The sequence below is a fragment of the Phalaenopsis equestris genome, unplaced genomic scaffold (genome assembly GCF_001263595.1).
Source record: "Phalaenopsis equestris unplaced genomic scaffold, ASM126359v1 Scaffold000761, whole genome shotgun sequence".
In the NCBI taxonomy this organism is placed as follows: domain Eukaryota; kingdom Viridiplantae; phylum Streptophyta; class Magnoliopsida; order Asparagales; family Orchidaceae; genus Phalaenopsis; species Phalaenopsis equestris.
This window is the reverse complement of record NW_018165201.1, coordinates 5298186-5319788: the sequence shown is the minus strand read 5'-3', so window position 1 is coordinate 5319788 and position 21603 is coordinate 5298186. Positions and strand designations below refer to the sequence as shown.

The 21603-nt window shown below is 34.9% G+C and overlaps 2 protein-coding genes across 2 annotated transcripts in view; both read left to right on the top strand.

The window, feature by feature from the left end:
- The first annotated feature begins 168 nt into the window (after window positions 1–168).
- LOC110030898 (ribonuclease P protein subunit p25-like protein) lies at window positions 169–14695 on the top strand. The gene is made up of 8 exons (XM_020733876.1): window positions 169–466; window positions 3568–3648; window positions 3726–3814; window positions 4162–4236; window positions 4350–4468; window positions 4546–4653; window positions 6046–6105; window positions 14340–14695. The coding sequence occupies exons 1-8, from the start codon at window positions 344–346 to the stop codon at window positions 14438–14440; spliced, it is 756 nt and encodes a 251-aa protein (XP_020589535.1). The 5' UTR covers window positions 169–343; the 3' UTR covers window positions 14441–14695.
- Window positions 14696–17014: 2319 nt separating this feature from the next.
- LOC110030983 overlaps window positions 17015–21603 on the top strand; it is a 12341-nt gene continuing 7752 nt past the window's right edge. Inside the window, exon 1 of the mRNA XM_020733991.1 lies at window positions 17015–17472. Coding sequence (XP_020589650.1) covers window positions 17181–17472 — 292 coding nt within the window. The 5' untranslated portion in view covers window positions 17015–17180. The remainder of the gene's footprint in view (window positions 17473–21603) is intronic.

Here is a 21603-nt window from a genome sequence, read left to right as displayed (position 1 = left end):
GAATTCATGTAGTGCATTTAAAGTTCAAGTATTTCTTTGAATTATTAATATTTAAAATTTAAAATTCTGTTTTTATATGTTCGATACTAAAATTTAAGAAAATTGACTGAATATATAATTTAAGAATAAGTGAAATGAAATGAAAGTTTTTAAATGAAATGGGAATGGTTTATTTCTGATATCGGGACCCTAATCTCTTGGCAGTTCTTCTTAGAAAAATCTGAGCAGAGCTCTGTGCGTGCCATCTCGAGCAGGTCGGATCTTCCGCTGGAACGCTAACTCTAATTGAAACTTGTTTGGCCGGCTCTTCCATCTTTCTCTTATCAGGCTCAGCTAGCTGGCCATGGATAGGTACCAGAGAGTTGAGAAGCCGAGGCCGGAGTCGGCTATAAGCGAGAATGAGATCAGAATTACGTCTCAGGGCTTGATTCGGAATTATATCAGCTATGCGACGAGTCTCTTCCAGGTTTCTCTCTCTCTCTCTCTCTCTCTCTCTTCCAAACTGTTTAGCATTTACTTGTTTGAGTGCAGTATTCTTGCTTTGTTTTGTGTTTTTTGCTAGTTTGAAGCTTAAACCGGCGTTATTGTGCCTAGTAATATATATTTTTTAATTTATAAGAATTTTTTAGGTGGAGACTCATATTTGTGGAGCTTACTTTCGCTAATTATTAGATTTTACTATTCTTTTCCATTTTTTCTTTTATAATTTTGCATATTTTTTCCTTTGGGTTTACTGAATTTATGTTGTATGCTGGATTTTTGCTCTCCAAATTGTAGTTGAGAGTATATGAGGAAATTGAAATGAAGATACTTCGTTTTAGTTCTTATTCACTATTTTAATTGGATTATTATTATTATTATTATTATTATTTTGTTTTAGGAAGCAAATTGCAATTTGTTTTTTAGAAACATCAGAATCAGCTTATTGTAGATTCCCTACCCGAATATAAAACTTAAAAAAAAAAATCATTTTTGGTCCTTTCGTCATCTGGATGGAGCTTAGAACAAAATAAATCAGATTAAAACAAGCAAAGAAGTGCAGTGGATTGCACAGCCGAAGCTTAGATCACAATCTCTCTGGTTCAATATGAATTGTGAGTTCAGGCCAGCGTCAAAGAACTGTATTTCTTCCATGGTTGAGCTTTTTACTGAGAAGGCTCAAAGAGACCTTTTGTACCTAGGATGGAACCTGAATCCCATGACTTGAGTTAGGCAGAGTGTAGAGAGGTAGCAAGCTGTTCGCCTCTTCTTGAAGGCTAAAGGTTGCAAGATCAGTTTAAAGAAAATTTCAATCACTGGCATGATTACCTAATAAAAATTTTAAAATTAGTTAGTTTACAACATAAAAAATGGCCTTATTAAATCAATGAACTGTATATATCACTCTGTTCAAGTTTTTTTTTTTTTTTTTTTGAGTCCTGTAGCACACCATAAGTTGCTAGCAGCTTTCTGAAAGTGGGTTAGTCCATCCATTCTATTTTCCTTTACAATTAATCCCAAAAGGATAAAATGGCAAACGTAAGGTAAAATATAATGGAAGAATAACTTTTTTTGAGTTTGCCACCTGATTTTTGTCTTCTTTGTTGGATTGCATGCATGCATTTAGGGCAGAAATAATCAAAAGTTCCTCCATTTCCTAGGAAGTTAATTGCAACAAAATTGATGCAGAAGAGTTTACTGATAACATTTTGTTATTCGAAACAACATATCTCATGACGGGGGAGCTACAATGATGTGGGCGTAAAAAGCCACAGGAGCTGGTCTTGTGATTCCTTCATCTGGACCGACAGGTCTAGATCTGGGAGGGCCGACCAGCGCTCCCATTTTGGTTTGACACCTCCTTTTCCTAGCGGGATCCAATTCTAAGTATCTAGGGTTTATTTGTGTGATTCTTTTGTTTTAGGTTTGCAGTTTTGGCGTATGTTTTATATCGGGACAATTTTTTATGTCCTCTTTCTTCCTTTTAGGGATGTCTCCGGCTACAACTTGTCTAAGGTGGGGTTTTCCTTCTGAGGGATCGAGTGGTGCTCAGTGGGTGGGTTATTTATCTCCGAATTTTGCATCCACATTCCTCCCATCACTACCACAGTCACCTTTCCTTATTGCCGGAACCACCGGATAACATTCCAGTTGTTTTCCTACATCTCCAGCCACCACTTCCTTCACTTGTTGCCGCCCCTTCCAGTCACCTCCCACCTTGCTACCATTCATTCCAGCCGTCCGTCTTTGCTGTTTGGCCATCCCCACTTGCTGCCCCTGCACCAGACATTAATCCTCTTGTGTCCTGCAGTCCACAAACCTTCCCCTTCCTTGCTCCTCTTTGTCCCAACCCTTTGCTTCGTTGCCAACACAATTCCAACCCCTCATTTTGTTGTCCCAATCACCCACAACCCATTTCAATCACCTACCACTGCTCCTCGACCATCTAACCGTCCTCGACCACCCATTTATTGAGACCTAGTGTTAGTTTGTGCCGTGTTTGTTTTATTTGTCCTTTAAAGTGTGCTTGATTGCAACCTCCTTTTTATTTTCACTAATAATATTTTCTTTTCCTATTATGGTTTGGGTTAACTCTGGTACCATTTGGTGTCAGAGTTAGCATAATCATAGTCTTATTCTAATGTTTCTAGCATCCTCCATACCCAAACCTCAGCCACCAGCCACCAGCCACCTCCTCCTCCACGAGTCGTCGTCCCTTCCAGTCACCTCCCACCTTGGGCCATTCTAGCCACCCGACTTTGCTGTCCAGCCATCCGTGGCCCATAGACTGGACAACGCTCCTCTTGCTGTCCTACAGTCTGCAACCCTTCTCCTTCGCTCATCCTCCTTGTCCCCTCCCTCTGCTTTGCTGTCAACACAATTTTAACCCCTTCTTTTGCTATCCCAACCACCCATGTACCCATTTCAACCACCTACCTTCGCTCCCCAACCGCCTAGCTGACCTCCATCACTCATGGACCGAGCTCTAGTGTGAGTTTGTGTTGAGTTTGTTGTAATTTTTCTTTTAAGTGCGTTTGATTATGACCGCATATTTGCTTTCTGTAATAATATTTACTTTTTCTATCATGATTTGAGTTAACTCTGATATCATCTCATTTAGGATGTTGATGTAATAACTCGTAGGTTAGCAACCCTTAATTTTAGAAAAAAGGAGTTTCTTTTATTGAAAGAAGAATAAACATGCTTTTCATTCCAACTGATAAATTAAGTTAAAAAATATAAATTTCTTTGTAACACTTCTTTTGGAATTCAAATATAAAAATTTAACAATGATCAAGATTCGGTCTTTGATAGAACTTTAATCCACCATGCACTGATCATTAGTAGATAGATAGAAAGAACGAGGGTATAAATAAATAAATAGGAAGTCCAGGCTCAAATTGGTTTATGGAGGCTCTCACGTGGAAGTAGTTATCATGATCTGTGAATTGCTCAAATAGTTTCTCATCCAACAACACAAAAGAATTGAGATGATTATTACATTTCATTCTATTAACAGCTTAAAGAGCACATTTCCTCTTTGCGTGATATATTCATTGCTAATTGAACATTGGCTACTTCATTCAGGATAAACGAGCTAGAGAAATCGTTTTAAAAGCAATGGGACAAGCTATCAGCAAAGCTGTAGCTATTGCTGAGATCATAAAGGTTGACACTATTTGCAATTGCTCCATTTGAATCATTTTGAACCGAAGTTTAGGCTTCCTGACATACTTTATATGCAGAAACGAATTCCTGGACTGTATCAAGATACCACTATCAGTTCAAGCAGCATTACTGATGTGTGGGAACCCATTGAAGAGGGTCTTGTACCGTAAATAGCTTCTTCTTTTTTTTTTTGGAATATTTACATACATGCACTCAATTCTTGAGTATTTACATATCTAAATCCTAAGCTTCAATTTTTACATACATACCACATTGCTTATACATGAAAATGTGCTGTATTTCACTTTCTGAAAGTTAAAATGGGGGTATTTTTTATGTGATATGAAAGATTTTGGTGGTATGAATGCAGAAAACAAAGTTTAGGTGTTAAAAATTTAATTACTTGAGAATTTGGTGGTTTGTGTGGAAATGCTCCTTTTTCTTAAGTGCAACAAACCAATGGGCTACATACACTGCCTTGTAAATATTTAACTCATTAACTTCCTAATGTAGCTTGGAGACAACAAGGCATGTTTCGATGATTACAATAACTTTATCCACGAGGGATTTAAACAGTAGCTTGCCTGGGTAAACTTCTTTATTATTATTATTATTTTTCTAGCATGAAAAATTATATTTTTATGGTGGGAACTGTAATGGGAATTCTTTCTTTTATTTCTGAAATTTTTTGCTATATTTAGGTATCAGGTTCCATTAAATGTAGGGCAGCCAAGGCAACAAACGAGGCAGCAACCCCGGCAGCAGCAAGTGGGGCAAACTTATCATCAGCCTAGACAAGCACAAAATCAATATAATGATGGTACTTTTCAAATTTTTTTTTCTGCAACACATTTGTTTATTGGAAAGGTTAAGGAATTTTTCTGTTTCTCTATGAAGATTACTCCTATGCTCGAGGACGAGGTCGAGGTAGAGGAAGAGGAAGGGGTTTTGGAAGAGGTGGATATGGTGGATATGATGGGTACGGTGGCTATGGAAATTATGAAGGTATTTTTTTCAATTTCTGATTAAAATCTCCATTAGGGTTGTAATCGAGCTGATTATATCATAGTTCGAACTTGGCTTGGTATAATTATAAGTTGTTCATGTTCGGCTTGAGCTTGTGTCGAGCTTTTATATATTGTTCAAGCTGGATTTGTTTAATTTGTTTCTATGTTTGAACTTGATTGGTATTTGATTTGCTTATGACAAGTGAACGAGTATTTAAACGAGCTAATAAAAGAGTACAATGCAAATGAGTATTTATATTTCATATAAAAAATTCTATAAATAATTTTACACATCTGACCACACCTACTAGTTTATCAATTGTAAATTCCGTAAAAGTGGAAGGTGACTCATGAACCGTGATCATATGAGATGTAATCTCTTATATTTTAGTAAGATCATATTTTCAAGTTTGCACTTAACTTCCACATTTAAATATAGGTGTTGATTTTCCCATAGTGATATGCGCTTGTCCATTTTCTAATTTTTTGTACAATTTTGTAGATTTCTTTTATATTGAGTTGTTGCACCATTTTTAATCTTAATCATATATAACTCACAATTGCACTGTATATTCTTAACACCAGTTTTTACTTTTATCGAACTTATGAGAAGAGTAGAAAAGGGAAATATAAGAGAGACTAGAAATTCTATGATCCTTGCATTTCACGATTTCGTCGTTGCCTTCGATGCTTGCTCGTCATAGCAACTAAGAGTTTTGTATGCTCGAACAAAACCTGGAGACGCGAAATTATGAAGGCCGAAGTGAAAGTGAGGTTTGCGAGGATTTAAAATTAATTTTAAGGAGTATTTCACATAGATCACACAAGTCTTACTTATTTTTGCATCTAATACTAAATTTTAATGAAATAAATATATAATTAATAATTTTATATTAATAAAATAAATATATATTTAATAAATAATCTAAAAATGTTATTGAAATAATAATATATTATTATTAAATCTATAATTAAATAAATTATTATTAACTAATTTGTTTTAAAAGAATATAGCACATGTGATACAAGTTATCATCGAGCTTGATAGCGAATATTTAATAAGTTAATTGTTGAACAATAAACGAGTTTGTTCATGAACATAAATGAATAAGTTTGATTATGTTCATATTTAATTTATTTAAGCTCCGAGCTTTTAGAAATTATTCAAGCTTGTTTATTTATTAATTTGAACAATCATAATCGAGTTTTATAGTTGAGCCGAGTTTGAGTTATTTATCAAATGCATTGGTTCATTTATAGCCCTAATCTCCATGCACAATTGCATATTTTGTTTATTTTTTTTTTATCTTGAAGCTGAGTTTCTTGCCTTAATTTTTTTTTTTCATTATGCTTGTTAGTTGTTACCATCTAATTTTCCCTTACCTTATAGATGAGGGGAACTGGAACTGGGGTCAAGGTGGTGGGCGTGGAAGAGGTTGGAATTACCATGGTAAGTTCAATAAATTTTAATTTTATCATTATTCTCAATATAATTTATAGCTGTAATTTTGTTTCTCAGTATCTAACTTCACTACATGCCCTCTGAAACTTGGCCATATGGGCATGGTGTGTTTACACAGATATTACACTACATAATACATACATGGTATATATGGTGTCACAATAAATCCTTGAAAATGTACTTTCAAAACACATGTTTTGTATATAAATGTGTAGCAAATTCAAGTAGTGTTACATTTTATGAAAATTTAATTAAAAAAAAATATTTTTGCTTGGAATACTAATTTATGGAATGTATCAATGATAAGATATAATAGAATGAGATAATATTTAATGAAGTATGCTTATGTTATGATTGGGTTAGAATAGCTATATATATTGTTCCCATTTGATGTTGGTGTCATATTTGAGGAGTACCGAGAATGGTTAAAGAATTATTGACAAAAAACATGAAATTCAAATGGTATGTTTGACACCGTGCATAGCATTGTTTTAGACCTTGCAAGCGACCATGCTAGGCTTGACACCTCAGCAAACTTCAAGCTTGCATGGTCTTCTCGAAAAATAAAATACCCAGTTTGTGGGTTGGTTTGGGCTGTAATGTTAAAGAAAATTTGCATATCATTTATATGTGTATGAACCAAAAAAGGAGTATTCATGTGCTGTTGTGAGTATAAAGCATTCTTAATTTTTAGAATTATATGAAAATATGACACTTGATAGGACACACTGGAGAAAAAGGATTCATGCAGCTGACCCCATTTAGTGGGATAAAAACTTGTTGTGTGTATCAATTATGTAATAAGATCATTCTAATATTGTATTCAATATATTTTATCGGTATCTCTTGATATAAAATAAGCTCACCCTGATACTAAATTATCTGAGGTCCCGATGACAAATCTTTTTATTGATATTCCTCTCAGTTATCCTTTTAAATTTGTCTTTGAACTACTAGATTCTCTTCTTGAATTTTAACATCTAACTGTTCAAGGATTGATAAGAGTGAGAGTGAGAGTGTTTGTGTGTGTGTGTGTGTGTGAGAGAGAGAGAGAGAGAGAGAGGTTTGTGGGAGACAAAAGCTTTAAAGAATAAAGTAATGAATTATCATTCTCAGTATTTGGTAGTATGCTAGAAATAAGAAATAAAAACTCACAGTTGAGGAGAAATGGGGAAAGGAATTACAGTTGTTACCTTTAATCTTAAGGTAGAAAAAACTTATGATTTTTCTATCCTTATTTTTGGAGTAGTATGAACAATCATTTAATTCAAGAAGTTAAGCCTCATATCAAGTACATTAATAATGAAACAAAGTAGCAAAAAATATCTAAAAAAATAATAATTTAGAAAATGCTAAAATATATCAAATTTTTGTAGTTAGCTCCTGTATTGCAAAACTCCTATATGTTAATAGAACTCTTTCTTTTGAAATCATGCTTGAGCATTTTTTTTAAAGTCTGTTTTCTATAGTGGAAATTATGATATACAAGTACTTGTGATTTGAACAGAAAAAAGCATATCATAGAAGCTTTAGATTTGGATGATTCTATAATCATTCAACCTTCTCAGGTTAGTATCACAGGTGAGGATTCTCGAGTTATATGGCAATGATAATATTCTTGTGTTAGATCATGCAGTATTTTGTTGTTTGTCTTGAAACCTATAGGAAACCCTATTTCCTAATGATAACAATCTTACAGGAATATGATTGTGTGGATCAACCTATTTCCTTAGTTTGTGGTAATTGTGAATAACTATAGTGACATACAACATCTACTTAAAATTATAAAATTGTTTTGTTAATACATTTATATGAAAAGTTAGATATTCATTCAAATTTTTTGCTTGTTTATGAACTTGCTGAAGTATCCGTTCAATTAATATAGACAAGCCATGCATGATTATTAAAAAGTTAAACCAAAAATGAACATACATATGAAAGCTTTGCTCTAGCTCAAGCAGAACATGAGCATCTTATAATATGACCAAGCAAAGTCCAATCTACAATACATGTGGTTAAATTATAACCCTCCACATAGACAGATAACCCAAAAAAAAGGCCTAAATAATTTAATTGAAAGAACATTCATTGAACTTACCCAATCAAAGATCTAAGCCTCATGCTATACAATGAAACTTGCCCCAAGAATTAGTCGCCATCTCTTGCTAATTGCTTGAAGACATCCATTGTTGCACAAAAGTTTTGAGAGGAAAATTAAAATTTTATCGAACCTTTAAATAAATCTTATGTGTCTTAAGGGGTTCTGCTAATCAAAAGACCTGTCAGATTTTGAGAATAGAGTTGTTTGCTTCAATTAATAGGAAAATGAGTATAAAGACATATTACAAGACCCAAATAAAAGAAACGACATAAATTTAGAAATAGACTAATTAGGAAATACATAAATATGAAAACGGAAAATAAAAGAAACAAATAAATTTTAATAATAGGTGCAACAGTAATTATCCTAATAATTAAGCTAATAATTTTAATACTCTCTCTCAAGTTTAAGCATAGGTTTTCATCATGTTCAACTTGGATTTGAAGTCGTCAAACAATGGCCGAGGAAGATCATTGGTAAAGATATTTGTTAATTGATCATTGAATGGGACAAACGGAATACAAGTCTCCCCTGAATCGAGTTTCTCCTTAATGAAGTGTCTGTCAATCTCCACATTCTTGGTCCAATCATGTTGGACCAAATTTGGGCAATTTTAATGATGTCTTTATTATCACAGAATAACTGGAGAGGAGCAGATACTGACATGTGCAATTCATGGAGCATGTTACGTAACTAGATAGCTTAACATATACCCAAGGACATGAAGTGAAACTTGGTCTCAGCATTGCTCCGGACCACAATCGATTATTTTTTTGCTTTTCCACGTGATAAGATTTTCTCACACGAATGAGCAATATCCTGAGGTGGAGTGTCGATCATGGACAGACAAGGCCCAATCTGCATATGTATAAACAACAATAGAACGAGAGGTTTGCCTCGAGAAAAATAAAACTGAGCCCGGGTGCCTTTTAAGTAGTGAAGGATCATGTGGACAACTTGAAGATATTGCTCATAGGGATTATACATGAATTAACTCACAAGACCCTACTGAAATGGTAAATGTCAGGGTAAATGTGTTTTTTCACAAGCTGTTGATAGTGAGTCTTGTTCACTGGAGCCACTTTGGGAACATTAACTAAGTTCTCATTGGGATTCATTGGGACCGCCACTTGTTTGCAAATGAGAAGGTTATTCTCTGTCAATAGATCAATCACATATTTCCGCTGAGACAGACAAATTTCCGGAGATGACCAAGCAAGTTTCATGCCTAAGAAGTGCCGGAGTGACCCCAAGTCCTTGATTTCAAATAAAGTAGCAAGAATATCTTGCAGAGACTCCAATGCTAGTAGATCATCACCTGTGAGCACAATATTGTTGACATAAACGTAATGATACAATTTTGCCACTGAAGGAACGACGAAGGAAGAGAGTATGATCTGATTGGTTCTGAGAAAAACTTTGACCCATTATCACCTTTGTGAACTTTCAAACCAGACCTTTGAGATTACTTCAGTCCGTATAAACACTTACACAATCGACATGATTGTCCCTGGGGAACGGTAGATTTGAAGACTGGAGGGAGGCACATGTACACCTCTTCTGTGAGATCCCCATTTAGGAAAGCATTTTTGACATCCAGTTAAAGCAATGACCAATCCAAATTCACAACAAGTGAAAGGAGGACCCAGAGGGTGTTAATTTAACAATCAAAGCAAATATCTTCTCATAATAAACTCTGTATATTTATGAGTAGCCTTTGGCGATTAACCGTGCTTTGTTGCGTTCAAAGGATCCACAACATCCCATGTATGATTCTTCTGAAGAGCATTCATTTCATCAATTACTGTAGCTTTCCAGGAAGGGTCAACTATTGTTGCTTCAATAGTGGATGGGAGGTGATGATCCGTCAGGGCAGCATCAAATACTTTATAGGTTGGCGATACACTGTGGAAAGAGAAATATATTTCCACGAAATAAAAAGAGCTTGCTTGATTACATACTTCAACAGGAGAACTCACCTCCTCATTCGAACTGGTGTCAATTATGAGGATGTCACTCAAAATGAATTCCAGTTCCTGTAAAGAGGTTGGCTCCAGAGTGGGAACCTGAGTACGCTGAGTATAGACACGCAAAATGGGAAGAGGTTCTGGTTATTTAATAGGCGGTGAATCTAAAGGGACAGAGGACTCCTCGGATATAGTGGTTGGAGAAATATCCACAAGGTCAGATAAGAAATAGTGTCCAAGAAATCAAGCTCCCCCTCACTTAAGATAATGTTAGGGAAGTAGGGAACACTTTCAAAGAAGGAGACATCGACACTTACATAGAGTTTATTTGTAGTAGGATCAATACATCGATATCCTTTTTGAGTGACAAAATATCTAAAGAACACACTTTATAGACCCGGGATCAAGCTTGCTACGATTAGGGCTATTGTTTCGAACAAAGGCCGTGTGCCAAAAAATTTTAGGTTCAAGTGTGCTGAAGATAAATTGTCAGGGAAACATGAAATCAGATTAACTAATGAAGTTCTAAAGTTTTGAATTTTTGTGGGAATTCTATTGATGAGATAGGTGACAGTAAACACATCACTCTAAAACCTTTTCGGGACATTAGATTGAAATGTAATGGAGCGAGCTACTTTGAGAAGGTGTTAGTTTTTTTTTTTCTCGGCTGCTACATTTTATTGAGTGTTCATATATGTGCTATGATGGGGGGTGCACTTACTTACCAAATACTCGCCTAGAATAGAATTAAAAAATTCACGACTACCGTCATTTCGAAGGACTTAAATTGAAGTTTTGAATTTGGTCAAAATGAATGAATGAAAGTTTTTAAAGGCAACGACAACAACTTCAGATATATCTTTTAAGATATAGAACTATATCATTCGAGTGTGGTCATCAATTAAGTAGGAACCATCGTTTATTAGTGTAACTAGGACTGCAAGAGAGTCCTCACAAGTCACTATGAATAAGAGAAAATGGAGCGGAAGGCGTGTAAAAATGTGATAGATAAGGAATGCGATGATATTTAGCTAGTTGACAAATCTCATATTTGAAGTTAACAATATTTTTATTAGTAAACATCGATGAATTCAATTGTTTTAAATACCGGAAATTGGGATGACCCAATCAATAATACAACAACATAATTGGGCATTCAGTGAATCGAGAAAAACTGCAACTACTGGGAGAAGTGTCATCGTTTTCAATGTTTTTCTCTTGGAAGAAGTAGAGCTCAGCTATTTTTTTAGCAGTTCTAATCATCCTCTTTGAATGATGATCCTGAAAGATACAAACATCAGGAAAAAAATTAGTAACACAATTATGTAATGTGTCAACTTACTAATAGATAATAGGTTACACTTTAACAGAGGGATGTGTAACACAGATTCCAGATTGGTGGTTGTGAACACCACCGATCATTTACTAGCAATATAGTTACAGGAGACATAAAAAAATTTCACTGTATATTTCCTAGAACATGGATAATATGTTGAGAAAGCTTGAGAGTATCTAATCATTTGGTCCGTGACACCTAAATCAATGATCCATGGACTAGAAAATGAAATGAATGCCATAGAAGTGATACCTTGACGAACGTGGGAGGTTGACAGGCCGGAAGTGAACTGATTGAATTCGAGTAGCTTGATTAATTGCTCAATCTGACTCTTAAGAGAGTTGGATGATTTCGAAATGTTCCTAGTAGGAGCTGATTGTACCGCAGTAGATTCAAATTTCGTAGTGAGACCCTTGGTCGAGGATGATTTGGCTAAAGGTTTGTATGTCAGTCTCCCATGAAGTTTCCAACATTTTTGTCAAGTATGGTTGAGTTTGTGACAATAATCACAAGTAAACCCACTGGCTCGAGGAGGGTTTGATGAGTTTGACTATTATTAGTGGTCAAGACATGATTCAACTGAAGTAAAAGTGTTGAGCATGATGATTCTCTAGCTCTCTTCACATCGAATCTCTGTGAAAGCAACATGAGTGGAAAGAAGGGGATTCTGAACAAGGATACGTCCCTGGACTTCATCTAGGTTTTTGTTAAGATCAGCCAAAAATTGGAACATTCGATTTTTTTCTATAATTTTCTGAAAGATAGAAAGATCTGTCGGAGATTCTCATGTGTAATCATAGTAGATATTATTCCATCAATAAGGCCACCAAGTCATTGTAGTATTGGGTCACTTTTCTCGATCTCTAGTTTGCCTTGCGGATCTTCTTGAAAAACTCATAAATTTGGCTAAAGTTCTCTACATTTGAGTAGGTATCCTGAACTGCAATCCATAGGGCACTGATAGATGCTAGAAACATGTATGAACGTCCAGTCGCAGTCTTCATGGAGTTAATCAACCACGACGGCCACGAAATTTTTCACTTCCCATGTTTCATATGTCTTGTCAGTTTTAGGAAGTTCACAAATCATGCCCGTGAGATTGCCAAATTTCCTGCGTCCCTTGACAAACAAATACAAAGTTTGGTACCATTAGATAAATTAGATATGTTCAGTTTATGGTGGTGATTAGGAAGTTTATGTAGTTTTTCGGTCCTTCAGTTCGTAGAGGGATTGAGATCGGTGTTGACCCTCCGGTAGACTCAAATACACCGTCGGGAGAAGGCTCAGAAGTGGAAGCGTTTGCAATAATTTCAACTGAGCCAAAAGTGATGTTGGGTTGCCAAGCATATGCAAATCCTGGATGCTGGATAAGGGAAGAATCGGCTGCTGGAAGGGCCCCTGGAAACTGGAAGGAAATCCGCTGACTGCAGGGATTTTTGGTGGCTGGAAACAGCTGCCCGCAAGCCAAGCGACAGTCTTTGGGCGGTTGCTCTAAGATCTGGCGGTTGGTGGCCCGTTGGAAGACTGGCGATTAGGGTAGAGAGGCTGGCGTTGAGATATGGCAGCAGGAAGAACATAAATAGGGAGAAACTGAAAGGATTGGCGGTAGAAATCCTGCATGTGGCCAACGGCCCTAGAGCTCTGATACCATGTTAGCTTTAGTGAATAGAGTTCCTTGCCTTTATTGATAGGAAAACAGGAATGAATACATATTACAAGACCCAAATAAATAGAAAGACATAAATTTAGAAATAGACTAACTAGAAAATACATAAATATGAAAACATAAAATAAAGGAAGCAGATAAAATCTAATAATAGCTGCAACAGTAATTAGCCTTATAATTAGACTAATAATTCTAATAAGACCCAAAAGCACAACTCTCAAGATACAGCCAAATATTGCAAGTTCCATGAATTCTCACACACGAGAAACTCAGTTCAACTATGCTACAGTGCCAGGTTTGAGGAGCCGAAGATGAAAAGAACTGTAGTAGAGAAAGGCTGTATAGAGAGGCAAACATAGCCGTGAAATAGAAAAGCAAGTGAAAAGCCGCTGAAGCCATAGTTTTGGTGAAAACAAAGGCTACTGAAAGAAGTTTTCACATTAATGTGTCACTGAATATGACTTTATTATCAGATCAACTGAACATAGGAATATAATCAGTATTTTTATATATCATTATCATGATACTGCTATGTTATATGACATAATGTAGCAAAACAAGCTTGAAAATGAAGCTGCTGTGAACAGTATATCTATTCAATTTTCATTTTCTGATTCAATTAATTACTATATAAAAATAAATTATTCTGGTGTGATTGAAAGCTTTGGTGGTAATTGTGGTTGGACAACTTTAGTTAAAGTTATGGCTTACATTTAATCATAGTTAGGTGATGCGTTCAGAATCAAGTAATGCTTAAAATTCCTGCAAACATAAAGTGCAATCAAACAAAAACTTTTTCCTTCTGTATAATTTTGTTGATTTACTAGACAACACAAAATATGTAGAAGTGTCTTTGAAGTCAATTTATATCTATAAATTGGAACACAACCCAATCATTCCCAATATATAGATAAATAGCAGGGGATTTTACATACATACCACAAAATTCTTATGTATTTACATATTTAACATTTAAATTTTCATAGTTTTATGCACCAACTTGTGCTTGGATCTAATGTTATTCACACTTCAATTTTAGTTTTGTTCCAATTCCCCATGAAGCATTCCTAAGCCAAACTGTCTAAATAATTATGAATAAAAAACAACTGAAAAGATATTGTTGAAACTCGCATCATTATGTGATGGGTGCAGGTTATGAAAGAGGCCGAGGCAGTCGAGGCTATGGTGGCAGAGGCTATGGTCGTGTCCGGGGAAGGATGGGTGGCCGGGGAAGGGGAAACTCGTTCGAGTAAGAGGTGTTGCCGATACACCCTCGCACTCTCAAATGCATGGTTTATATTTACTACAAAAAAGAAAAAAAAAATCCTAGGTTTTAGTTATCATGTAAAATTACGAAATTATCCCAAGGGTTTTATGCATTAATTTCTTATTGTGCTGCAATATTTTCAATGTGAATCTATGAATCCAATTAGTGTTTAGTATTGTATTTTTGGTCGCTTGAAGTTTAGGGGTGATTGTAGTTCTTGTGGATGGTTCTTATGGTTTATGTGTGATGGTTTTTTTTATAACAGTTTTGGTTTTTCACATCATACCATGACTAATAATTTCTTTTAGGAAAATTTACATACATACCACTCAATTCTTATTTATTTACGTATCTAACACCTAAGCATTAATTTTTACATATATGCCACCTTACCTACGGATGAAAAGTTATGTGATCTGTATCTAAATATTCCTATTTACTAATATTCCTAAAAGTAAATGAGAACTATTACACTGCCTGCCAATGTAGCCGTTGAGCAAAAGCTAAGAGAGATTGTGGGCAATAAATTAATGCCGCATTAGTTTTAAAAAGCATTTCAATTATATATATATATATATATATATCAAGATGTGTGCGCTTGCGTGCGCGCATGCCTGTGTTTATAACATTAAGGTATTATAAATATAAATATGAAAGTTTAGATGTTAGACATGAATAAACAAAAAAAATTGTGTGGCAAGTAGTTAGATATAAAAGTTTAAATATGAGATTTATAAGTAGGTATTCATTGCGTGCTATGTAATTTTATTGGGTAATTTACAAACATACCACATATTTCTTATGTGTATACACTTATAACATCCACAGTTTGATATTTATATTTATAACACATTCGTGTCATAACTGTACCTCGGGATGCGCTAGCATGAGCCTCGAGGAGATCCAACAGCCTTGAAGACAAAAATGTACAACTAAAGAGGGCACATTGGTGGAAGACCAAACGACCCACCTGATCACGTACAACCCTTGGATTAATATCACTTATTGTTGACCACTGAACCAAAGATTAAGACTAATCGTGCCGAGTGAAAGCATCGATCTGCCCATCATCTATGTCTGACTCCAAGAAAGATTCAATATCACCAACAATTTCATAGATGCCCCTGAGGTTCCTTATCATTAGTCGAGGATTGGGACTAACATAGCCACGAATATTCCGAAGGATCTCTTGTTAAGGGGAGCTATGTATCGGATTATGGTGATTCACTATTTCCCCAATAGCTTAGTCTCATTATGCAAATGGGAGCTTCTTATCTAGAGATGAACAATCAACAGTCAAATTAAAACAACCGATCGGCAAAGTTGAGCTGATCAAGCCAATCTTGCCGACTCGAAGACCTAGAAATTTTGAGCAAGAACCCAAATGCAACGCAGTCAGACCCGCAAGCCTTGCAAAACCAAGGCCCACTGAGTTCGGCCGACCGAGTTAAAGGGTAGCGGTAGCCGAGCCGTAGGCCCACACATGTAAAAGACCTAAAATGTTTTGTAATGTCGCCATTAAAGTTGGGACAAACATGTAACTTCGTATATTACATTCTTCTCCACTATAAATAAGATGATCATTTTATGACAAAAGGCTAATCAACAACACAATAAATAGCTTATTACTGTGTATTTCCTTCTCTGTCTCCCTCTCTCTCGTTTTATACTATATTCATTGGGTGTGATTCATGAATAGCCCATGCATAAGAAGATGTATTTCACTTCTACAATGTAAGGGTGATAGTATTTTTTGTGTGATGTTAAATAGTTGGGTGTTATGTATGTAAACATGAATGTTGAGGTGTAAATACCAAGGTTTAGAATATCGGACCGACCGGTTCGACCGTGAACCGGTGGCCCGTCCAGTCCAGACCAAACAAAAAATCATTTTTGGGTGTCAGAATCAGTTGAATCATTGGTTTGACCGTTGGACCGACGAATCGTTTCTATGCTTATTATTTATACAACATCGGAATTGTAGGACGATTCTGCATGAGGGAGTTTCCAATGGAGAGGAAAGGCCCTGCATCGAGAGTTTCAATGGTTGGGAAGTTTCTAATGGAGAAAGGCTCTGCATGGGGAGTTTCCAATAAATATGGAGAGTCTCCAATGGAGAGGAGAGGCATCCAAAATGGAATCAAGTCCGATAATAACATAAATAAATGAAGTTTTGTGAGAGAAGATTATAATACAATGGGCAAAACTCTTCTCAGTGCCATGAGTAGTTCGTTATGGGAGGAAGAGCAACCAGCTTATTTTGATGATTTTACTTCTTTTAGATTCTCACACAAAATTAATTATTAAAATTTAAAATAATTTTTCAGAATTATTGTGTTATTTTTTAATTAAATATTGATGTATTTATTTTATATTTTAATAATCAATTTTATTTTTTAAATATATTATTCATAGCATATTTAAATAAATTTATAATTTAGTAGATCATACAGTTTAAGCACAGATCGAATTAATGAATTTTGAACATTTCCTTATTTCGGTTTCACAACCTTTGTAAATGCATAAAAGCTGTGTGCTGTTTGTAAACGCCCCAATTTCGGCAAGACCCGACCCGATCCGAAACAGCTTACACCCGTCAGAAGGCCATCTTCATCTCCCGACGAGAACGAGACGGACAGCAGAAAAACCCTTGGCTTTCTCTCTCCTCTCAGCATCACCGGCTTGGACAATCGACGGCAGTGACAGAGCCGCCTCGTTTGCTTACGATGGCTCTACTACTCGGCGAGGACGGTCGGGGTTACGAACTCGCACGGAGACTGGAGAGCTGCGGCGCATGGCGCGCGTGGCTTGGCGATGCCGCCTATGCTGCATTTGCTCACTCTCTCTCTTCTGCTGCAGCCTGGGATGCCTTCATGTCCTCTTCATCTGGATCGCGTGCTCAGCTTCTGCTAAAGCTCCGTGCACGCGCTCTCCTGTTTGATAAAGCTTCTGCATCACTCTTTCTCAGGCCGTCCACCGCCATGGTGGCGACGCATATCTCCAATCTCAATCCTTCTTGTAAGCAATCTCTAGCCTTTTGGTTTCTTTTGGCTCTTTTTTTTTTTCTCTTCTTTATTATTTGGCTGGGTTGAATGTTACAACTAAGATTGGAGGTCTGTAAAATTTTTGGTAGATTGAATAAGGAGTACGTGGATAATGCATTTTGTAAGAGCTAAATTTTGAGAAATTTACGCCTGTGAGCTTAATCTTTTAGTCGGTGGTTGGGCCAAGTTTTAATTTAACAGGAAGTGAAATGGTATGTCCTAAACTTAAGTGAGGCAAAGCTTTTATGAAAGAAGATTTTCATACTTTACATGCCTATAAAAAGACTTATCTTGATCTTGGTGGCCAAATGTCCCTCCTGGCCACCCCTTTACTCCATTATTACTATATACATCTCCTTCTAGATCTTGTATCTTACAACTCTGTGCAACAAGAAATAGAATTGCACTGGGAAATACATCAAATTTTATATGATTTGATCAAGACTGATTTTTATCCACGTAGTAATGGTGCTAAAAGAATTCACTGACAAATGTATGGAACAATATACTTTAATAGTGCTAGCAAATAATATTAAATCCTATTCTTAAAGCTAACAAGAGGATGGGAGTTCTTACCTAAATTTTGAGGAGCTTTTTTAAGAGATTTTCAAAGAGAAGAGAAGAAGAATTTTTTTTTCTCCGAATCTCCACGAGCATTTGTAGCCCTAAACTTATGAGAAGATAAGCAAGCAACTATTATTTGTCTTTGATTGAAAAAAATTTTCATGATCACTCTTTATTTGATTTGATCAAGGATGATTTGTATCCACATTGAAGGATTGTAAAAGAATTAACAAACAAAAGTATGGAGTAATATGATTTAATAGGGCTAACAATAATATCAAATTGTGTTCTCAAAACTAGCAAGGAGATAGGTGTTCTTACCCCAAACTTGAGGAGTTTTTTTAAAAGATATTCAAAGAGAAAAGAAGAATTTCCTTTTTTCCAAATCTCCAAGAACATTTGTGGCCGTAAATTCATGAAAAGATAAGCTATCAACTATTATCTGTCTTTGATTGAAAATTATATTCATTATCACTCTTTTTCTGTTTAATTGTAGAAGCCATCATGATAATTTATCCTCAGCCTTATTTCTTTATCTTGATCGCAACTTCATCTGATCTCTCTTGACCGAGTGATCCAATCAACCACTTGCTTTAATGATGAATGAAATTAAGTCTTCATATAATCGTCACTAAAAAACTCCTTTCTGTTAAATATAACTTTTAACACTTATAATTGGGCTGGAGGTACGAATAATATTAATGTTTTGAGTAGTTATTTAATAGTTGCTACACATTTCACATTTTTGTGTAGAAAGATATAACGCCGAATGGAAGATAAAGAGAAAGTGATGCAAACATAAAAAATTAGGTTTAATATTTATTCAATAATTTTGAAAAGTGCGCAAGGGCCGCTACACCGGCGCTCAGGTGTAGTGTTAAATAAGCAAGAGTTTCCACATTACGGGCGAATGTGGGTAAATAAGTTACTCCATGAAACTAATGAAACTAATGAAACTAATATTATGATAGGATCTTGGAATATAGATACTCTCAATGGTAAATTAATGGAATTAGTTGATATTATGATTTATAGGAAAATTAATATCTTATGTATTCAAGAAACTAAGTAGGTTGGAGAAAAGACTAAGGAGATTGATAATTTAGGTTTTAAACTTTGATATTCTGGTGAGAGTCACACTAGAGATGATGTAGATGTAATTATAGATAAGAGTTTGAAAGATAATGTTGTAAAAATTAATAGAGTTAGAGGTAGAATTATAGCCCTTAAAATTATCATTGATACTAAGATTTTTAATATTTTTTTTAATATTATAAGTGTTTATGCTCCTCAAGTAGGTTTAGATACAGGGTCTAAAGATAAATTTTGGAATGACTTAGAAGACTTAATACAAATGATCCCTCTTGAAGAAAAAAATTTTATTGGAGGAGATTTAAATAGACATGTCGGTAGAGTGGTAGAAGACTTCAAAAATAATCATAGTGGCTACGATTTTGGAGTAATTAATGTAGAAGGTAGAGTTATTTTAGATGTTGCTTTAGCGTATGATTTTGTTATTACTAATATTTTATTCAAAAAAAGAGATGAGCATCTTATTACTTATAAGAGTGGATCTAATAAAACACAAATTGATTATTTTCTTATGAGAAAAAGAGATCGTCGCGATTGTTAAGATTGTAAGGTCATTCCAAGTGAGAACTTAAGTATCCAACATTGTTTATTAGTTTTAGATTTTAAAATTAAGAGTTGTAAAATAAAAAAGATTATGACTCATCATCGTAGAATTAGATGGAGAAACTTAAAAGACAAATAAAATTATTTTTAGGAGTAAAATTTAAGATTTTAAAATTTGGGATATTCATGAAGAAGCAAATGTTATGTGGGATAAAATAACAAACACTATTAAACAAATAGCAAAAGATGTGCTTGGAGAATCAAAAGAAAAAGTTTTTATAAATAAAAATAGTTGGTGGCGGAATAATAATATGCAAGAAAAGATAAAATATAAGAAGTTATGTTATAAAAATTGGTTTAAATGAAAAAACTTAGAGAACTTGGAAAAATATCAAACGGCGCTCAGGGAGTCTAAAAAAATAATCTGTGACGCTAAAAATTTTATTTTTAATGATTTTTATAATAGATTAAATACTAAGAAGGATAAAAAATATATGTATAAACTAGCCAAACAAAGAGAAAAGAAAAGTAAAGATTTAACTCAAGTAAAGTGTATTAAAGATGAAAATCAAAAAGTACTTTTCTTGGAAAAAGATATTCAACGTAGGTGGATGAGTTACTTTGATAAACTTTTTGATGAAGTTTCTGAAAATACGATCGACCTTAGTGATTTTAATATCGTGAATAATAATATTTTTACCGTCGCATTAGCAAAAAAGAAGTTGAGGAGGCTTTAAAGAAAACCAAGGGTGGAAAGTCTGTAGGACCTGATGATATCCCAATTGAAGTGTGGAAATATTTGGGAGATTTGGGAGTTTCTTGGCTTACTAAACTCTTTAATATTATTTTAAAAATTAAAAAGATGTCTGAGGAGTGGAGGAAGAGTATTTTGGTCCCCATTTTTAAGAATAAAAGGGATGCACGAGAGTGTGCAAATTATAGGGAAATTAAGTTGATGTGTCATACTTTAAAGTTATGGGAGAGGGTAATTGAACATAGGTTAAGACTCATCACAAAGATTTCTCATAATCAATTTGGATTTATGCTAGTCAGGTCTACTATGGAAGCTATACATTTATTCAAAGGTTTGATGGAGAAGTTCAGGGATAATAAGGAGAATCTACATTTGATTTTTATTGATTTAGAAAAAGCTTACGATAAGGTTCCAAGAGATATCCTTTGGAGAGTTCTTGAGAAGAAATGTGTTGATATGACTTATATTCAAGAGATTAAAGATATGTATACTAGAGCTGTTACTCGTGTTCAAACTGAAGGAGGATTGACAAAATATTTTCCTATTTCTGTTGGTTTACATCAGGGATCGACTTTAAGCCCATATCTTTTTGCTTTAGTTATGGATGGTCTTACTGGCCATCTACAAGAGGATGTACCTTGGTGTATGCTTTTTGCTGATGATATTCTTCTCGTGGATAAAACGAGAGAAAAAGCCCAGGAAAAACTTGAATTATGGAGGTCTACTTTGGAGTCTAAAGGCCTTCGTTTAAGTAGAACTAAAACTGAATACATGGAATGTAATTTTAGTAGTAATAGCTCTAGTGATAGAAGTGTGAATTTGGGTGATCAAATAATTAAAATATTTGAACGTTTTAGATATCTCGGGTCCGTTGTTCAAAGCGATCGTGATATAGATGAGGATGTTAATTGTAGAATTCAAGTTGGTTGGTTCAAGTGGAGGAATGCTTCGGGCCTTTTGTGTGATAGAAAAGTATCGCTTAGACTGAAAGGAAAATTTTATAAGACGGTGGTGAGACCTTCGTTGCTCTATGGCGTTGAATGTTGGCCTTTAAAAGAGAAGCATAATAATAAGTTAAGTGTTGCCGAGATGAAAATGATTAGGTGGATGAGTGGCTTTACACTTAGAAAAAAAAAAAAAAAAAAAAAAATA